This window comes from Mustela erminea, chromosome 7, assembly GCF_009829155.1.
Source record: "Mustela erminea isolate mMusErm1 chromosome 7, mMusErm1.Pri, whole genome shotgun sequence".
NCBI classification, from domain to species: Eukaryota; Metazoa; Chordata; class Mammalia; order Carnivora; family Mustelidae; genus Mustela; species Mustela erminea.
In genome coordinates, this window is record NC_045620.1 from 13,308,158 (window position 1) to 13,329,012 (window position 20,855).

Sequence of the window (20,855 nt, forward strand, 5' to 3'; positions counted from 1 at the left end):
GGTCTGTCCGTGTCGTAGCACAGATCAGCACACCATGCATTTTTATAGCTGAAAAACATTCTATTGTACGAACAAACATCCCAAGATGTGTTTATCCATTCATCCGTTGATGGACATTTCCAAAGAAATTCTACAACTGCATATTTCTACTTTGAACTAGGTCGCGTGGGGGGACTTGGGTCAGAGCATTCCGCCTCGGCCATCAGAAGTACCTATAAGTTTACTCATTCACAGAGGAAGTGGGGGAACAGGCAGGGTGGGGGGAGCCTCCTAATTCCCCGTCAAAGTCAACCCCCAACACAACCGCGCTGACACCTTCCTGCCATTCACCGAGTGACACCCTCATCCCCAGAAGCTCACAGCAACTCCAGCGATCTTAGAACAGCTCAAGAGCCCTATTGTTGGAAAATAAGTACCATAAAAGTGCAGTGGGGCGAGGGGGAAGGCTGCTTCTCAACCTGCTAGTTAAGCATAAGGGAAAATTGTTCCCATTATTTAGGTTCGCAGGGTGCCTGGGATTTTTTTTCATGCCTTATCATTGTGAGCACCAACCCCTATATTTACAGAAGACAAAGAGCTTCTCACTCGAGCCCAACCAACAATCTGTTGCAGGTTTTGCATAGATTTAAATCCCCCTTATTATTATTACTTTTTTTTTTTTTTTCCAGTTCCCTCCAGCATTCACGGAAAGGTAGAACTAAAGAAGGGAACAACAAAACAAAACAAAAAGTTGGCGAAAGAAGTCTTGGGAAGCGGTCGGCATCTGCTAAATTTGTGGGCGGAATATCAGGGGTCTTAACCAGCTTGAAAAGCCGCAACCTAAGTTGATTCTACAAGGAAATGGTTCCCCTCTCCAAGCAGCAGAGAGCACAGGGCTTCAAAGAAAGTCCCTGCTAATGAGCACTTTTCTGACAACCCCAAACCATCTCTAAAATATATTTTATGTTGGAAATAATCCTTTAATGCCCTAAAATACATAAGCAGAGGCACTTGGCATGGAGACCCACTTGCTCAAGGAAGCGCTATTACAGGGGATTAACTCTATAAAGGGTACTACCCCCTGCCCACAGCCCCTCCAACTGTCATTCACCTCTAGGACATCCTTCAAAGTGTTTCCAACCTCTTCTTCACCCACCCCCCCACCAGAATGACAACCACAGACGCTTGCTTGCTTCTGGCCCTAATGGATGGAGTGGAGCTGCCCGCAAAGTCGCCATCCCCGGTCCCACAAAGAAAATAATCACCGCTCTCTCGAAGGCCAATCTAAGCCCTCATTTCTTTATTAGCCACAAAGACTAAATACCTTTCACTTAACTGAAAAGAGAGCTGGAGGGGGAAAAACAAAGATTTAAATACAAGGTTTAACCCCCAGTGGGGGAAAGAAATCTCCGACTTCCTCAGAAAATCCTTTCCAAATTGTATTCATCTTGACTTAATCCACATCTACCGAGTGAATTAGGCAGTATTTATTTTGAAAATCTTATTTTATAGAGTTCCAAGGACTCTGTTTTCCTTGGGCAGGGCTGACTGCCTTTCAGAGCTGGAGGCCGCTGCGAGGGCCCCGCCAGGACTTTAAACTTCCAAGGTGCTAGCCTCACATGGCTAACACAGAGTCAATAAACACAGCTGAGCCTGGAGAAATTGGAAGGTTTTCTCATTAAAGAAATAAAATAAACAGATGTCCTTAAGCACTTTGGCTTGTGTTTGTCAAAGGATGGAAAGCGCTGGATGTCTGAGCGGCAGAAGCGAATTAGAGCTGCATCTCAAGGTAGACGGGGTAAAAAGAAAGAGAAGGAAAGAATCCGTGGGCCTCTGAATTAACTAATAGTCCTCCAGGGAGGGCACTTTTGATTTGAACCGTAGCAACTTCTACAAATAGTTTTTAACTGCTGGGTCATAAAACCGGGGTTTTTTATTTCTTCTCAGTCTGTAAAGCGGTAACGGACAGGCTCAGCCATGTATCGCCGACTGGATCTGATTGAATCCTGATGGCACCGCGCTGGGTATTGGATTCCGGAATCCGAGCCGGAATCACGTAATGACACCCTCTGAGGAGTGGGGGAGGGCTGTGGCTGGTCAGAAGGGGCAGAAGAGCTGTGGTTGGGGGGAGGCTATGGGCCTAGAGCCCAGATCTGGCCAGCCTCGCCTCGCTCTACCCAGCCTCTTCCAGACGCACAAAGACGCTGGTGGGCGGGCCGGATCTTTGAGAAAAGTTGTCACTAAGTGAGTTCATGGCTTATGTCTTGCGGCACAGACTAATGTGTGAAGGAATTACCTGTGAGTCAAGTTTAAATGTCCATTCTGGTTCAGCACATCTGGAACCCGAGACTCTGCATTTCTAACAGCTTCCTGCTGATGGCGGGGCCCCGGGCCACACTTCACGTTGCTGGGAGGGCTTAGGGGACAACAGGGTTCTGCGGATGAGGACTTCCCATTCCTGAAATCAGGAGGAAGTCTGAACACTCGGACCTCCTTGGAATCTTTGTCTCCTCGGAAGCAGCCCCTGATCCCGGGATGCTGGTGTGAGCAGTTTCGCTGGGAAGAGACCCTAGAAGCATGGGTGGCACAGTAGAGAAGTGGGGGCCGGAGAAGGAAGTCAACCCCCGCGTGGGACAGTGAGTGGGTCACGGCTGTGTGTAACTGGGGACGCCTGGGAGACTGTGAAGAACCCCCCAGAGTGTCACGGGTCCTGACAGAGGGAAGCCATCGTGCCCACAGGAATGGGGAGGGCTACGGGGACCGGGCGGGGCGTGCACAGTGTCACTGGAACGAAAAGTCCGTCCTCGCCACCTCATGATGACGACGGCGAAGTGACTCTATCGCCCGGTAATCCCAGCAAGAGAGGAACCACAGCAGTAGGCGCTGTGACGAGCTCCGTGGGGGTCTGAGCCGTCGGGAGGGGGTTTAGACCTCGTCAGGAAGGGCGGAGAGCGCTGGGTGCGGACACTGGGTGGGGAGCCCTGCTTCCCTTCCAGCTGCTGGAGGAGGCGGAGCTGGGGCAGGTGGCAGGGGTTTACATACTCTGAGTGAACAGACCCCCGCCACGACAGCGTGGCTAGACAGATGCTCCCGAGGAAGGAGACGACCTGTGCTTCTGAGAGGATGCTAAAGGCACAGTTTAGAATGAACCGACAGAGCTTCAAGGCCCCTGGAGGGAACCAGGAACCAGTAATCTCTGCCCCCACACATCCGACACACTCCGGGAATAACCTGGCATTGGTGGGTCACAGAGGTGAGTGTCTGCTGGGACAAAGGAGGGGAAGAGCTCCCTGCCCACAGGGCTGAGGGGCACCTGAGGGCATGTATCCTGCCAGAGGTCCCCGCTCTTTGAAAACTCAGGCTTGCTATTGCCAGACCTCCCCAGTTTTCAAGAGAAGTGAGACATCCAGATTTTTATGTAAAGTATCCAGATTTGAAAATACTGCCAAGGCGCACAGGTGGCTGTTGATTAAGCATTGGACTCTCAGTTTTGGCTCAGATCATGATCTCAGGGTCATGGGATTGGCCGTGTGTTGGGCTCTGTGCTGGGCATGGAGCCCGCTTAGGATTCTTTCTCACCCTCTCCCTCTGTCCCCTCCCCACACAAGTGCGCGCGCGCTCTCTCTCTCTCTCTCAAAAAAAAAAAAAAAAAAAAAAGAGGAGATATAGGGTGCTGGGTGGCTCAGCTGGTTAAGCGTCTGCCTTTGGCTCAGGTCATAATCCTAGGGTCCTGGGATCAAGCCCTGCATCGGGCTCCCTGCTCAGCGGGGAGCCTACTTCTCCCTCTCCCCTTGCTCCTCCCCCTGCTCCTGGTCTCTCTCTCTCTCCATCAAATAAGAAAATAAATAAAATCTCTTTTTTTTTAAAAGAGATATAAGAAAATACCAGCAATGACTTGAGAGCTTCAAGAAATGCCAGGGGGCCAGACTAAACCTGTCTTTAGGCCACATTTGGCCCTGCGTTATCGGTTTGAAACCTTGAATCTTTTCAGATTCAGCAAGGCATGGCCCCCTAAAGGCGCCACGTGGACAGAAATTCTGGATAGGACTCTGCTCAGGCAGGCATGAAGGGTCACCTGGCTCCAGCCCAGGTCCCCCACCTGCAAAATGTCCCTGGCTGCTAGCCTGCCTAGATGGGCTCCTTGCACAATACTCCACGGCCTTCGCTGAGCCCCTGCTGTGGGCCAAGCTCTGGGTGAGGCCAGACCAGGCTGGCACCTAGCGTCTTGGCCCCAGAGAGATGCTGACAAGCCCCTGTCTTGTCATGTGTGCGGACATCTGTTCCCTCGAGGGCAGACGCCCTGGACTCTCACTTCTGCAGGGCTTGCAATCGCTCGCACTTAAAACTCCCTGCCCGCAAGCTATTTGTTTATTTGTTTATTCAACAAATATTTGTCAAGCAGATGTACCGGGCACTGCTGGGTGCCAGGGGATGAAGCTATGAACACATCAGATCCAGTCCGTCCATCCTTGGAGTTCACGGTCATGTAGAAGAGTTCACCCCAGCGGCTTTTCCTTTTTACCCTGAGAACATGCACATGCTTCGCCGGGGATGCTGCTCCCATGCGTGGCTGGGAGCAGTGGGCTGCACCCTGGCTTTCATCCCGTCCAAGCTGGGCGACAACGGCTGAATCCCCCCCACCTCTCTGAGCATCAGTTTCTCCAGAAATGGTTGTAAGAGGAGCAGCCATGCCTTACAGGCTTGTGGTGGAGATTCAGTGAGATAGAACATATAAAAAACTCGAGAGTCCCTGAGGGTTGCCTGTCACAGTGTGGTCTATGCGGGTGGGTAGATCGGGCAGCCTGGGTGATCTCCTCGTGCGAAAGGCAGAGAAGGTTAACGTGGAATCTTAGGGGCAGGGTTTCTCAACGGCAGTTCTATGGATGTTTGGGGTCAGATCAATCTCTGTGGTGCGGGGGGCTGCCTGTGCATTGCAGGATGTTTCCCCAGCATCCCTGGCCTCCAGTCACTAGATACCAGGAGCACCCCTCCAAGCTGTGAAAACCCAAAATGGCCGGGGCATTGCCAAATGTCCCTTGGGGGCCAGGTCACCTCCAGTTGAGAGCCACTGAGTCAGAACACTGCTGTTGGCTGTATGGTGACACGGAAGGATCCAAAACCACAGAGCAGAAGGAAAGAAGTGAGAAACATGGGGTATTTAAACAGCGCTGTTTACAGATGTGACAGAAATGTACGCGAAAAATCCCAGTACGTATGTCACAGGAAGACAAACAGAATCCACCACACTGAAACATGGGGAGAGAAGGAGGAAGATCCAAATGGGCCTAAAGGGAAACACACGTCGTGCCCCCGTGAAACAAGAGATGGGCTTTGCGTGCACAAAGAGTATGAATAACTCAGCGTCTGCATGTGAGGTCCAACTTAAATAACAGTGCTCACAGCAGAGTACTTGGCATAGAGTGCACTGTGCAAAAAACAGGAGAATTTGTTCAAGAGGAATTTGCTAGTTGGCAATAGGGGATGAATAGGTGAGGTCTCTTCAGAGGAAGACCCTCGACAGAAAATAGGACATCTCTGTAGCCCAGTGCAGGAGAATGAGGAATCGTGTTGCGTTCTTCATCTGTGGTCGGTTCCTCCTCCAAAATGTACCCAGGTTGCCACACTTCTCACTGCTCCCCTGCTCCCACCCTGGTCTACACAACCATCGTCTCTCAGCTGAACTGTTGCTATAGCCTGCTCACTGGTCTCCCTGCTTCCACCCTTGCTCCCCTGTGCTCTACTCTCCAGGAGAGCAGCCAGAGGGATTCTTTAGAAACAGAATTCAGATCCTGCCCTTCTTCTACTCCCAGCCTCCATGGCTCCTACTTCATAGAAAAAGCCTGGTGTGTTATTACTCTCATCTTTGCTTGCTCTGCTCCAACTTCCTCGTTGTCCCTAAAACTCACCCTGAGGCAAACTTCTGCCTCAGGGCCTTTGCACTTGCTGTTCCCTCTGCTCTTCCACCAGATATCTATCTGTTCCTTTACTTCCTTTAAGTCTTTTTTTTTTTTTTAAAGATTTTGTTCATTTATTTGGGAGAGAGAGAGCATGATTGGTCGGGAGGGGCAGAGGGAGAGGAAGAAGCAGACTCTCTGCGGAGCAGGGAGCCTGATGGGGAGCTCAATCCCAGGGCCCTGAGATCATGACCTGAGCTGAAGGTAGACGTTGAACTGACTGAGCCACCCGGCACCCCCCTTTAAATCTTTATTCAACATTCAGCTTCTCCAGGAGGCCTCTTCTTAAATTTAATTTCAGTCTCTCTCCCCTGAAATACCTAAAATACTTCTAAGAACACCATCCACAAAGCGAAAAGACAACCCACTGAATGGGGAAAACATATCTGCAAATCACATATCTACTGTTGCAAAATGTAGCAAATCGTGTATGCGTATATATGTATATATATACACATCATATAATTATACATATCATATATAATCATATATTTATATATATTTGTAAACTGTACATCTCTAAAATATATGTATATATCTAGAATATATGAAAAACTGGATACATATACATATATATATATGTATCCAGAATATATAAAATCTCTTAAAGCCAATAAGAAAAAGACATAAACCAATTGAGAAGTGGGCAAAGGATTTGAATAGTTATTTCTCTAAAGAGGAGACTACAATGGCTAATAAGCACAGGAAAACATCATTGGTCAACGTAATTAGTCATTAAGGCCATATGAATCAAAACTACCGGGAGATCCCACTGCACACAGATCAGGAGAACTATAACTGAAAAGACATGCACAAGTGTTGGTGAGGAGGTGGAGAAATTGGAACCTTAAACACTGCTTAGAGGATCATAACATGGGGCAACAACTCTGAAAAACAGTCCAGCGGTTGGTCAAAATGTTAAGCCTAGAATTCCTAGAGGACCCAGCAATTCCACTCCTGGGTATATACCTAAGAGAACTGAGGACATATGTCCTTGCAAAAGCTTGTCCTCAGGTGCTTGCAGCAGCATTTTTCATAAAAGCCCCAAACCCAGCTGTCCCTCAACTCATTAAGGGACAGACAAAATGCAGTACAGTCCGTACAAGAGAGAATCACACGGCGATGAGAAGGTATGGAGTCCTGGTACCCACTACGGCATGGATGGATCTTGAAAACAGGATGCTAAGTGAAAGACCTGGTCACAAAAGACCACGTACTGTCGAATTTATTTTATAAAAACTCTCTAGAAAAGGCAAATCTATAGAGACCAAATGTAGATTAGTAGTGACCAGGGACTGTGGGAAACAGGGGGTGACCGCTGAGGGACACGGAGTTTCTTTTTGGGGTGATGACAATATTCTAAAATTAGACGGTGGTGATGGTTGCACGACTCTAGAGATCCTAAAAACCAGTGATTTGTACAGATTGAAATGTCCAGGTAGAGCACATGGATTCTATCTCCAGAAAGCTGTTATTAAAAAGACACACACCACTGGTCCTGGAGTTGAGTTTCCAATCGGTGCTGAGCCGCCTGGAAGGCAAGGCAGAAGGGGAGGAGTCAAGGCGGACCTACTGTGAACCCCGGGGCGGGGGCACTGCTGATGAATCCCTCTTAGAGTCCTTTCCCGGCCACAGGGAAAGAAAGACTCCTGACCACCTTGCATTTGCCTGATCCAGGATGGAAGAAATGGAGTTCAGGGATTGCTGGGAGCGAGGTGGGAGGAGAGGTTAGGGAAGAGGCGGCGGCTGCTGGCGGCTCCAGCTCTCCCGGGAATTTCTAATGGATCCACAAGATGAGGGAGGTACAGCTACCAAAGGGGGATGCTCTGGCTCTGAGCACTGGGTAGGAAGAGATGGAAAGGAAGTGGAGAGACGACAGCCTCGAGCAGCACATGCCTCTGATTGGGAACAGGAAGAGAGCCCAGTTTCTGTTTGAAAACTCACACACTCTGTTTTGAATCATTCCTTAATCATTTTAGCTCTGTTGGTCTTATTTCCCTAAGTAAACAGCAAGTTACCCCTTTGGCTGGGACCACAGTTGGTATGATTTCTGCTTTCTATGCAGTGCTCAAAGCAGTGGCCACAAGCAAAGAGCCATGGGGCCTTGGCGTGGATGTATAGGGTGTCTTGCCCTTCAGAACCCATTCTGGACTCCATGGTCCTCACCCTCTTCTAGAAAGAGAATTTCAGTTTCCTTTGGGAAACATTCCTCCCCCATTCTGTGCATTTAGTTGGGATGGAGCTGACCTGTTCCTTTACTCTCTCTGAGCATTGGCTCCTGATCTAGCATGGCAAATCAGAGCCACAGAGGTTTGGGCAATGAGATTCAAGCCTGGGATCTGTGCTTGAATTCCAGGAAGTAGGTTTTCTTTTTCAGTTGGGATTGCTGACAGGGAGTTGCTATATGAAGAAAGTCAGCTGAGGGATACAGAAAGACCAAGCCCTGAGAACACTGCTAGTGCTCCTGGATCTAGCCCAACCTGAATTCAGATACCTCTGAGTTGTTCAATTACTGTGATCCAATAAATATCTTTATAGCTTAATACTCCATGCTTCAATTTGAAGCATGACTTCTGCATTGATTTCTGCTTGATACCAGCTATTAATAATGAGCTTCATATAGCTATAGTTTCTAGGCAAAGCGCAAAGAGAAAGAGCTGTGGGCCAAAAGTCAAGGCCATGTATTTTAGTTCTAAGGAGGGCATGTATTGCATGGAGCACTGGTATTATAGGCAAACAATGAATCATGGAACACTACATCAAAAAATAATGATGTACTATATGGTGACTAACATAACACAATAAAATAAAACAAAAGGGGCTCCTGGGTGGCTCAGTGGGTTAAAGCCTCTGCCTTCGGCTCAGGTCATGATCCCAGGGTCCTGGGATTGAGACTCGCACGAGGATCTCTGCTCAGCAGGGAGCCTGCCTTCCCCACCGCCCCCGCCTGCCTCTCTGCCTACTTGTGATCTCTGTCTGTCAAATAAATAAAATAAAATAAAATAAAATAAAACAAAACAAAATGAATACCCTGACTATATCACCTCCCTGTGCCTCAGTTACTCTGTCTGCAAAATGGGGGCCACACTCTTATTCTTCTGGGTTCTTGATACTTCTCTGACTTCCAAGTTTATTGCTGTAGCCAAGATTTCTCTTTGGAGCTTTAGACCTACAAATATGATTGCCCTCTGGGATCTTTTTCCTCAACATTTTCCTCTTCCATTGTTCTTCCCTTTATTAGATGTAGATGGTACTTTGTGCTAGGAAACGCTAGCTGTCCTTGGATATCCACTTTTTCTTTCTCCCTCCAGAATAATAGAATTCCTGAATGCCAAAGGGGCATGTGACTGGACTACATTTCCCCGACTCCCTTGCAGCTACATGCAGCCACATGATCAAGTTTCAGCCAATGGGATGTGAACAGAAATGCTATATACAGATTCTGAGTCTGGCCCTTAACAGAGCAGGGGACAAATAAAAATAAAGTAAAATAAAGAGGGGTTAATTCTCTTTTTCCTGTTCCCCCTTCCCACTGACTGGAACATACACATGGGGGCGAGCTAGGTTTTGTCTTGCCAGCGAGGGTGATGTTCTGGGATGGCAGAGGACAAGTAGGGCCTCGGTGCCTTGTGCTGTGTAGCAGCCCTACCAGCTTGAGCTGCAGACACCTGCACTGTTATGAGCAAGAAATAAATGGTCTTGTATAAGCCATGGTTATTTTGGGTCTCTCTTGGGGTGCTTGGCTTTTGCAAATTAAAAAAGAAAAAATCCACCTCATTCCTCGCCTAGGGGAGAGCTGGAGGAGGGAGTGGTGAGTTCTAGAACTGGAGTGAATATGGCACAGGGGACTTGGATGCTGCAGGGTTTCTCATCTCAGTTTTCCCTGGGCCTGCTGGGGGCTCCCGGGGAGGCAAGCGAGCCTGAAATATGACTCTTATTCTCTCCTGGGTGATCTTACTCTCTCTGGGCCTCAGTTTCTCCTTCTGTACTATGGAGACTATCTGGGCAGGGTGATCTCCTAGGTCCTTCCAACTGTGACCTTCTGTGGTTCTGAAATTCCAGGACAGTTGGAACTCACATGCCAGTGGGGCCAGGATGCTCCCATAAGTGGGTTAAACAGGCCAAGTGGGGGCTGTGGTTGGGCTGCAGAGTGGACCCCCCGCCCCCCGCCACACCGCTGAGGCCAGTCACTACTCAGCTCCCGTTGATTGCTGCCACATGAGAATGTAGGATTGCCAGATTTTCTAATTTTTCAAGAAGAGCTAGAGATCTGGATTGTTTTGGTCTCTGCAATCTCCTGATTTTTAAATGTTGGCGACAAATTCACATTTTTTCAAACACTCTAGGGGCCAAACAAAAATGTCTGCAGGCTGAATTTGGTCGTTGGCCACCAGCTAGGCATTTTTTGTTTTGATACTATTTCCCTTCCTTCCTTCCTTCAACAAATATTTATTTGAAGCCTTCTAAGTGGGGGGTACTGTTCTATGCACTGGGAATAAAGCAATGAACAAAACAGGGCAAAAAATGTGCCTGTCATCATGTAGCTTTCATTCCAGCGGATCGTCCTGACTTACTCATGCAACAAATATTTATTGAGCAATTCTGGCCCAGGCACCGTTTGGCTGGGTAGGTAAAAAAGTGTTCACAGCCCCTGCCCTCATGGTACATACGTATAGCCTAGAAGGGAGATTGATGGTGAGTGTGTAATAGAGATGAAAAACACAGTAATAGCGAGAGTTGCAATTTAGATAAAGGGGAGTGGTTAGCTAAGTACTCTTGAAGGAAGCTACATTTAAAATGGGAACTGAAAGTAAGATTTCATCTAGTAAAAGAACATGCTAGAACATTCTAGATTACAGCAGAGGCTTCCGGTGTGCCCGTTTCCCATATCCCCTCAGCTGTGTCCGTTCCTGTACACGCAGAGGCTTTCGGTTGTGAGTGCTGTGCTCTATGGCATTCTTGGGGCAGGCCAGATGTGCAGGGAGGTAACAATCCAGCAGAAGCCCTCAGCCTATGATGGAATCGATATCCCAGCAACCTCACTCATCGGTGGTCCGCTCAGAGTTGTGTCCTACAGAATCTCCCCCGGGCCCCAGGGACCTGCAGTGGTTAACTCTTTGTGCAACGTGTATTGGCCGCCTCCCCTCCCCCGTCTCACTTTTCCACTCTACACCTGGTGCGTCCTGGGAGAAACCCAACAGAGATGCGAGAGAATGCGGCCAGCTTTGAGGACAGAAAGTAATTTAGGATGAGTAGCGGGAAACGGGGCTGCGGGGGGGGGGGGGGCAGGAGTTAGCCCATGAAGGGCCTTGGGAGGCTGGGATTAGCGTTTGTCCACCGGGAAGCCAGTGACCATTTTCCAGCAGGGAAGTGACATGACTCCCCTGGGCCTGGGCTGTGGGACCAGCCCTCTGTCGGCAGCTGTAAAGGGCAAGGTCTGCAGCTGGCGGTGGAGGTGGCTCGGATTAGGTGATTGGATTAGGGTTGGAGTGAGGATCTAGGATCACGTGGTGTGGGCTCAGAAAGGCTCTCTGGGCTTTGTCCCTGTCTTGAGGATGCTCAAAGTTCGGTTTCAGGAATGGTGGTGACACAGACACAAAGACCATCCCCGAGATAACACAGCCTTACACAATCCCTGAGAGCCCAGCTGTTGCACGCAGCTGTAGGACCTCAGAGTGGGCTACTTCTAAAGGCAAGAAGGGGGAAGGTATGCTTTTTAGGGGGTGGGGGCTTTACCGGGGCGGTTAGAAAAGCCCTGACACCCAGACTAGCAGGTAACTCGCTACTGCAGCCCCTTTGGGATGGCCCCACTTTTTGCAATGCCTGCCAAGTCCACTCTGGTCTTTTTCGCAGCTCTGGACTCTGCCATCCTTTACCAACGCTGTGCTCCGTCCAAGATTGCACGCCGGATTTCCGCAGGCACTGCTAGACATATTAACGGTGTTCCCTACGTGGCAGAGATTTCTGCACCAGCGACACCATTTTTATATTCTTTACAACATAATGGCAGATGATAAATCTATCTTGCTAATTACACATCCAGCTTGTTATAACCCCCATAAAAAACACGAGCAGCTGGAAAAGCCATGAGGTGATGTCAAATCATATTTCTGGTCTCTAAACAGAAACAGAAATATTTTCCAGGCGCTGGTGAGTCTCATGGTTCCTACCCATATGCGTGGAAGCAGCTGCCAACAGGTCGCTCGCCTCAGAGATGACAGCTTGCCTGTTCTCTAAAGCTCTGCTTCGCCACCCCCACCTGTCTCCCCAAGGAGACGGCCCCCACATGTGGTTTGCTGGAAGCCAGTGGGGAGAGTGCAGAGAACCGGCAGGCTGTGGGTTGTGAGCAGCTGGGTCACTTTTGCATTATGAAGGTGGTTTCAATGATTCTTCCATTCACCACGCTCAGCCGATAACATTTGCCCCAAATCCTAACTGCAGGGTTCCCTGTCATACTTTGTCCATGATACGCTTGCAAAGCTGTTGCAAAGGTCCACTCTGGAACAGACAAGATGCCTCCCCCTCGTCTCAGAAAAACGGAAGGAAATGGAATTCATCTGCCGGAGACACTAAAGATAAACAACAGGGAACTAGAAAAATACTTTACCTCGTTTTTTAAGCTAAGATTACTGTTTTTGGCTGCCATGGATCCTCGCCCTCTTAGGAGGGAGACAGCCGAAGACTCTGAACTTATATCCCATCAAGTGAACGGTGAACACTTCATGTGTTGGAAGGAAGGCTTGGGGACGACAGAAGGGGAAGCTAATTAAATTTTCACATGGTGAGGGAACATTCCATAGGAGCACTCAACCCAGACTGACCTAGAGGGGCAGCTTTTGTTGGAGAAGCCGCCTCATAAACTGCCCCCACAATTCCCAGGACAAACCAGCTGGACAGACCGTCATGTTGAAAAAAAAAAAAAAAAAAACCCAGAAAACAACAACAACAAAGAGACACAGAGAGAGAGAAGAGACAAAATGGATTCTTACCTTTCCCATACTCTGGACGCGAAGGTCCCGGTGAGTAAGGAGTGAAAATAATTATCGTCTCATCCAAATCCCACACGAACACACGCTGTGATGAAAGAAAGGAAGAGACTGGAGACAAATGGACTCGCTTGCTTCTGACTTAATGTCTGCAGAAATTAATTCCCCGGGAGGAGAAAGAAATCTTGAAAAACATTATCTTTAAGTTATAAAACATGTGACTCACTGATGTGTCACTGGGTCCCCATCCAACCTTAGCCGTGTCAAGTGTATTCTGATGGCCAATTTTGGGCTCCTATCAACCCAGAGATGCCAGAACCAAGAAGCCTGTTCTTGCCTTCCACATAAAAGCTCAAAAATGGAGGAGCTCAGGCCAAAAACAACAATAAAAATCATATAACTCATTTGAAAGAATGAAGTACTACCTTTTTGCATTCACTGCTCACCGTAAGCCCTACTACTTCTCAATACTCCTGTTTTTTAGTAATTCTGGTGTTTACCTCTGTAACATATTTATGCCTTTTTTGCTTACCAGTTTGCCAACTTTAGATAATAGCTTTTTGACTGAGCAATTCAAAAGATTGAGAGTTTAGCTCATTTCTCTAGGACTTTACATTTTTTCCCACATGTGAGCCCGCTAGTTCTGAGACCATCCACTCTGGACACTCTCCCCGGCTGAAACAGTGAGTCTGCCATGGAAGACGCTGGCTGTTGGTGTCCCCACCCCCTCCCCAACCTCCTCCTCACTCTCATCTGAGCAGCGTTAGCCTTCCTTTCCCCACCGCCAAAGTGGACGGACCACATTCCTTCCAGGGCTGTACTTCAATCTTCTGTGCTCAGTCTAGATGTTGGCTTTTCAAAGTTAGTGACCAGTAATGATCACCCACATCTTGTGATTATGTTTCACTGCAGAGGCAAGGAAACTGCTGGGAATTTGCTTCCTTCTCTGAGTGTTCCAGTGGTCTAACCTCCGAGCCACTTTCAGGAGGACCATTCCCTCCCACTAAGGTCACGTCCTTCCCTGTGCTCTTCTCAATTAAAATCATGCCATATCCTGGTTTGTTCACATAGGAGCATGCCTGGTCTGGAATAACATTTTGTTTTTTGTAGGAGTTTATTAATTGATTTAATTCTTTTCTTGTTTCCAAGGATGTGGCTTTATTAGAATCTTTAATTTGGTCACACCCTCCATATCAAAGATGTTCCTCCTCAGTGACAGAATGTTCCAGTGTGGACTGGATCATCTTCAGGCTTGCTGCAGAGCTAGTAGCATCTTGAGATGTCCTTTTACTTTTTACTACATTTCCAGATGAGATCCACTATTTCCTGGATCCCAAGGCTCTCTCTTGGTCTTCTCATATTTCTTTCTTTCTTTCTTTTTTTTTTTTTTTTTTAAAAGATTTTATTTATTTGAGAGAGAGCAAGGGAGCACAGGTGTGAGGGGGGAAGGAGTGCAAGTGGGGAGGAGCAGAACAGGAGGGAGAGGGACAAGCAAACTGCGCTGAGTATAGAGCCCATCTTGGGGCTCGATCCCAGGCACACGAGATCATGACCTGAGCTGAAACCAAGGGTTGGATGCTTAAACAACTGAACCATCTGTATAGAGCCCATCTTGGGGCTCAATCCCAGGCACACGAGATCATGACCTGAGCTGAAACCAAGGGTTGGATGCTTAACCAACTGAACCATCTAGTTTCCCCTCTCTCTTGCTTTTCTTCTTTGTTTTACCTGAGTACATTCCTTAAGCTGTTTCTTCTGAAAGGGTGCTTAGAAAGTAGAATCCTACCATATCTGATCTATTTTGATTTTCCTCTGTGGTACCTCTGGATACAGAATTCCAATTGGAAAATAATGCGTTCTAGATGTTGGAAAGCATTCCTCCATTAGCTTGATGCTCAGTGTGACTGGTGAGAAGTGTGATGTCTCACTGATCTTCAGTCCTATGTAGGTTTTGCTTTTTTTCCCCCTTTGGACACTTTAGGATCTTTATATTTGCAGACCTGAAGTTCCCATGAGGATAGATCCAGGTGTGGTCTTTTGGCATTCATACTGTTCAGCGCCTCGCATTTTCAATCTTATTTTTATTTTTTTATTTTATTTTATTTTTTTAAAGATTTTTTTTAAAGATTTTATTTATTTATTTGACAGAGAGAAATCACAAGTAGACAGAGAGGCAGGCAGAGAGAGAGACAGGGAAGCAGGCTCCCTGCTGAGCAGAGAGCCCGACGTGGGACTCGATCCAGGACCCTGAGATCATGACCTGAGCCGAAGGCAGCGGCTCAACCCACTGAGCCACCCAGGCGCCCCCTTTTTTTTTAAAAGATTTTATTTATTTATTTGACAGAGAGAAATCATAAGTAGATGGAGAGGCAGGCAGAGAGAGAGAGAGAGAGGGAAGCAGGCTCCCTGCTGAGCAGAGAGCCCCATGCGGGACTCGATCCCACGACCCTGAGATCATGACCTGAGCCGAAGGCAGTGGCTTAACCCACTGAGCCACCCAGGCGCCCCTCAATCTTATTTTTTTTTTTTTTAAAGATTTTATTTATTTATTTGACAGAGAGAAATCACAAGCAGTCGGAGAGGCAGGCAGAGAGAGAGAGAGAGAGGAAAGCAGGCTCCCTGCCGAGCAGAGAGCCCGATGTGGGACTCGATCCCAGGACCCTGAGATCATGACCTGAGCCGAAGGCAGCGGCTTAACCCACTGAGTCACCCAGGCGCCCCAACCCTCAATCTTATTTTTAAAAATGATTTCTTCCCTCCTTTTCCACTGTTTCCTCTTGCTGGAATTCCCAACAGTCAAATTAGACTTTTTTGATGGATAAGGCTTATACTCAAAAAAATATATTCTCTATAATTTTGTCTTTTTGATCTGTGTTCTGGGAAGTTTCTTAAAACATTTCTTCCCAACCCTTCCATTAAACTTCTGATTCTGTCATTTTAAAATTTCCAGTGACTCTTACTTTGTCTCTGAGTTATTTCCTTCCCAAGAGCCTCCATTTCTTTATTTTATGGATGCAAGAGCTCCTTTGTATCCTTATAAGAAAACCAATCAGAATTTTCCTACATTCCTGTTTCTTAAATTACCTTTCACTTGTCCTATACCTTATTCTGGCCTTATTTTTCATTGTTGGTTTTCCTTGTTTTCCTGTTGATCAGTATGTTTAAGAGCATGGGGCCTGACTGATTGTATGTGTAGCTGGTGTTTGGGGGCAGAGGCCAAGGTCATGTACTCAGTCTTGCCATCTTGAATGGGCCATCCTGGAACTTCTCTGGAGGTGAACGGCTGTACTTACACACTGCCCTTTGCCATGCTTTTAACAGTAAAGGGAAGGGTGGTCTGTAGGAGGAAAAGGTCAGTTAGTGCAGGGGTCTTCAAAGCAATCGGGAGAGCTGAGTATTATTTCATGACTTTTTGGGTCCAGTTATAGTTATGGGTGGTATGGGCTGGGTCTACGGTAGTAAAGTGTAGTTCTTATTAAGGGTCATGGTAAAAAAAAAGAAAAAGTTTTTTAAGAAGGGCTTCTTCTGGGTTCAGTATGCTAAGTCCTAGTTTATTTGAACTAACTCAGTTGGATCAGTGAAACTGAGAAATTTTATTTGAACTAACTCAGTTGGATCAGTGAAACTGAGAAACTAAAAAAATCAGTCAATATGTTCAAACTGGATGCAGATTCCACTCAGTGATGTTCTACATTCCCTCAGAAAAACCTTTGTCTCCCTCCCCTGCCCTAGATCTGCTGTGGGTAAGTTCCTGGTAGCTATTCTACAGGCGACCCTACTCCTTAGCCCACCGTGGTCTGGGCCAGGGAAAGCCCTTAATCCCAACTGAGTCAGAGGTCTTTCCTTGGAAACTTGAAATCGGAACCTGGAAAGCCATTCCTCATCTTTGAGGGGCTGTTGGCAGACACATGCTCTGAAGGATGGGGAGGGCCAGTCTCCAGGGAAGAGAGGGAAGGAAGATGGAAAGACCACCCCACCCACTTCCAGGACCTGGTTTCAGTCAGAGGCAGAGCGAGGTTGGAAGAGGGTGGAGCCCAGGAACTAGGGTGCGCCTGCGCTGAAAAGATACCATGGTTGGTCGGGGATTCTGGCACCTTCGCCGTGCCACGTGGGGAGAGAAAGGGTAAACACACTTCCTTGCCCTGTGTACCTCCTGGTTCCAGGATCTTGCTGACACTCCCCTGTCCCCTGCCCTGGGGTTCTACGAGAATCTCGGTATCCCTAAAATAACTTCTGCTTTTTCACTTAAGCTAGCTCAAGTTGGTTTCTGGCACCTGTAGTCGAGGGATTGTAACTAATCTACAGTCAGAATTTCTCTCCTTTCCACTTTCTGCATAACTTCTCTCTCGTGGGCTTCCGTCATTAGCAACACGGCCAAAGACTTAGGAGGTGCGAACCGGGGCAAACCCTCCACGCAGACATTAAGCACGGAAGTGAAACACAGGCTCGCACCTTTTCAACTGTTCTTGCCCAGTGGTTCTTCCTCTGGAATCCAGAAGCAGAGGGTTTCCAGAACGATAGAGCCCCGCAATCCCAGACTTCCATGCACTCCTGCAGCCTTCTCAGTTCAGCGGAAAATGTCTGTCTATCCCCACCCCTACCAAGAGTAGGAGCCACATTAAGTGACTGAATAATGAAAAAAAAAAGGCATTAATGTATGTGCTGCTCTTGGTGATTTCCTTAGATCTGCCACTCGAAGCTGCAGGAAATCCTCAGGAGCAGGGGAGGCAGAAAAAACAAAGACAACCTGAGGCAAACAAATTTTCTTCTAGCCTTTTGCAAAGACCTAATCCTGCTGAGGGGATGGTGTAAAGTCTTCTTGGTGTTGGAAGGAGAGGCCTTCAAGAATTAGAGGAAAAGTGAGAACAAATCCCTTGGCCTGAGAGCCATCCCACGAGCAGTGGGGACGCTGGCTCTGTGGCAGGTCCCCAGAGAGGCAGGCTCTCAGCGAGGATGGCTGCTGGTCTACCTCAGGAGGCCGACCAAGGGAAGGAGATGAGCACGGTGTTCAAAATATTTAACACCTTCTGGGAAAGCTGGAACAGACACTGGCCATAAACAAGCACTTAAAAACCCTGCCAGTGAATACTGGCTAACTAGTACAGCTCTACCAATGAACACCAGCTAAATAGTACAGCTCTCCCAGTGAACATCGCCTAACTAGTACAGCTCTACTACCGGCTAACCAGTACAGCTCTCCAGTGAACACCGGCTAACTAGTACAGCTCTACTAGTGAACACGGGCTAAGTGTCAAAAGCCCTGGGGCTGGCAGTTGTTGTTGGGTGTCCAGCATCCATCCCTGCCCCATAGGAGCACTCTGGTTTTCTTTTCCCGTTCTGAGCTGTCTCGGTGGATCTGTCAAGCAAGGGCAAGCCTGAGCCAGGCCAGAGCGCTGCTGTCTCCTTTGCGTTGGACACTGAGTTGAGCGGAGCTAGCATCTCACACTTACTCTCCGGTGGGGGCAGCTTCCTCGAGGTTCCCGAGATCGCTCAGCACGGCCTCTGCTACTGTTCTTTTCTAGCTTTGGTTTGATGGACTTTCTCTCCATGTTGCTCGGTTTCTGTAGATTCCGTTTTCTTAAGCTACCAGAACTGGTTTCTGTTGCTTGCAACCGAAGGATTGTATCTCATCCTCCAAGGTTCCCATTTTCAACAAGGATTTCTACGCCCAGCGTATGGCACAGAAACCCAGAAGTGCAGACCCTGGCTGGACTCTCCTGACCACAGTGGGTACTGACAGCGGGGAAGGGAGCAGCCACCATCCCAGTCCTGGACACGAGAGGGCTCTGTGTCTTGTGAGACCACTTGAGCCCTGAGATTCTCATATAATTCTGGGGGCAAGAGACCCCAATAATTGAGGTGGGGTTTCTTTCTATCTTTCTTCTTCTTCTTTTTAAAGATTTTATTACTTATTTGACAGACAGAGAATCACAAGTAGGCAGAGAGACAGGCAGAGAGAGAGAGGAGGAAGCAGGCTCCCCTCTGAGCAGAGATCCCGATGCGGTGCTCAATCCCAGGACCCTAGGACCTGAGCCGAAGGCAGAGGCTTTAACCCACTGAGCCACCCAGTCACCAAGGTGTGGTTTGTTAACCACCCTGATGGGATGGGGACTCAGAGTCAAAATTACATCAACTTTAATTAAAGAGATGATGAAAATGACATTTTCTTAGCACATGTGAGTTTGTGCGGGGCTATGAACACAGACGGGATACGCCTTTGGATCTCTTGGCACGGACCCAGACTTTGCCGATTACTGCCCATATACCCATAGCGCACTCAAGCCAACAGATGTGCCCTCCTGTATTTCTGCCTTTGGTGAAGACGTATGAACTCACGAAGATGCCCATTTTTTCCTCCCTAGATGTCGATTGGTTGCTTCGGTCTGTTTTTCCAGAGCATCCGTTTTGCCTCCGTCCCCACTAGTAACCTTCCCCATTCTCTCACGCATGTGGTTCTTTTTTTGTTTGGGAAAATGTCAGTGCTTGACCATAATCCCACACTTGCTTATTACAATAAAGATCGGCACATCCCTCAGACCAGCCGCTCTCAGCCTGGGCTGCACGATGGAAATCCCTTGGGGAGTTTTAAAATGCTGATGCCTTTGTCCCTTCCTCAAGGAACTGGGTTTCACTGATCTGGGGTGCAGCTTGAGAATGAAGGCTCTCAGTGCTCCCCAGGAGATTCGAAGGTGCAGCTCAGGTTGTGAGCTAGTGCCCAAGAACTCCCTCGAAATGTGTATATAATTAGTGTGTGATGGGGCCTGAGCACCTGCAATTGAAAAAGCATCCCAGGTGATACTCATAGGTAGCCAGGGTTAGGAACACTCCAACCCAGCTGGGAAAGCCCACTGCCCACTGGTGTCTTTACCAGGGCCTCTCAAAGTGTGGTCCTCAACCCTGCGGCATCAGCATGTTCTGGGAACTTGGTGGAAATGCAATTCTCAGCACCCCACCCCGCCCCTGAATCTATCAAATTGGAAACTCTGGGTTGGGGCCCAGCCCTCTGGGTTTTCACGGGCCTCCAGGTGAATCTGCTACCGCCTATGCTTGAGAACCGGTGTTTTACTTTCTTTGCTATGTCCAGGGTCACTCTCCCTAGCCTGGTCTGTCAACAGTGCTGCCCGTGGCCAACAGAATTCTCTACCTTCCCATCAAGCATCCCTTCCTCTGCTATGGAGCTTTGTGGACACAAAGGGCCATTCTCCCCTGTGTGCGTGGACAGAACTCTGCCCCCCCCCCCAACTCCTGTTCTGGCCACAGGTGGAGATTACACTCCCCAAGCCCGAGAGGCAGTCTGGAGTTACCTCGATCTCACTGTCCCCTGCTGGGGAGGGGTCGCTGCTCCGCTTGGAGCGGCCTCGGAGCTTCCCGTCGGAGGCCCGGGGCGGCTGGTCCACGTCTCCCTCTTTTGCCGGTGTGGAGGGTCCGTTGTGCGTGTTATATTCGCCTGGTGCAGGAAACAGAAGTGTGGACATATCAGAAGCTCGGCTGAGTGTCTCCTCCCAGGAAAATATCTCCCGACCGGAACCAAGTCCACAGTTGTAGGCCCCAGGGACAGCACAGAAGGCAGAGATCTCATGGGATCAGAACTGCTCCGGATGGTCCCTCCGGCTGCCTGTTCATCACCATTCCCTCCTGGAGCAAGGGCTCACTGAGCAGGCATAGTCCCAGGCCCTGCTTCTCATACACCTTAACTTCTAGAGGGAGGAGAGGGGCTTAGGCAAACAAGTGAGTATCTAAGAGACTAGGCAAGGACCAGTGTTACAAATGGGATGCGGGCGGGGAGTGCTGGGAGGTTACTAACTGCTCCAGAGCTAGTCAGGGAGGGCCTCACGGGTAAGGGGACACCTGAGGGGAGATGTAGGGCAGGGAGGGTGGGCTGCTGGGGGAGCTGTAGGGATAGGGAGCAGAGTTTTATGTTTGCAACTCGATATCC

At 48.5% G+C, this 20,855-nt stretch overlaps 1 protein-coding gene across 1 annotated transcript in view; it reads right to left on the reverse strand.

Annotated features, from left to right (window-relative positions):
- Positions 1 to 20,855, reverse strand: part of EYA2 (EYA transcriptional coactivator and phosphatase 2) — a 189,616-nt gene that overhangs the window by 72,334 nt on the left and 96,427 nt on the right. The window contains 4 exon segments of the mRNA XM_032350455.1: positions 11,092 to 11,100; positions 12,934 to 12,971; positions 12,974 to 13,007; positions 20,224 to 20,366. Of these exon segments, the coding sequence (XP_032206346.1) occupies positions 11,092 to 11,100; positions 12,934 to 12,971; positions 12,974 to 13,007; positions 20,224 to 20,366 (224 nt within the window).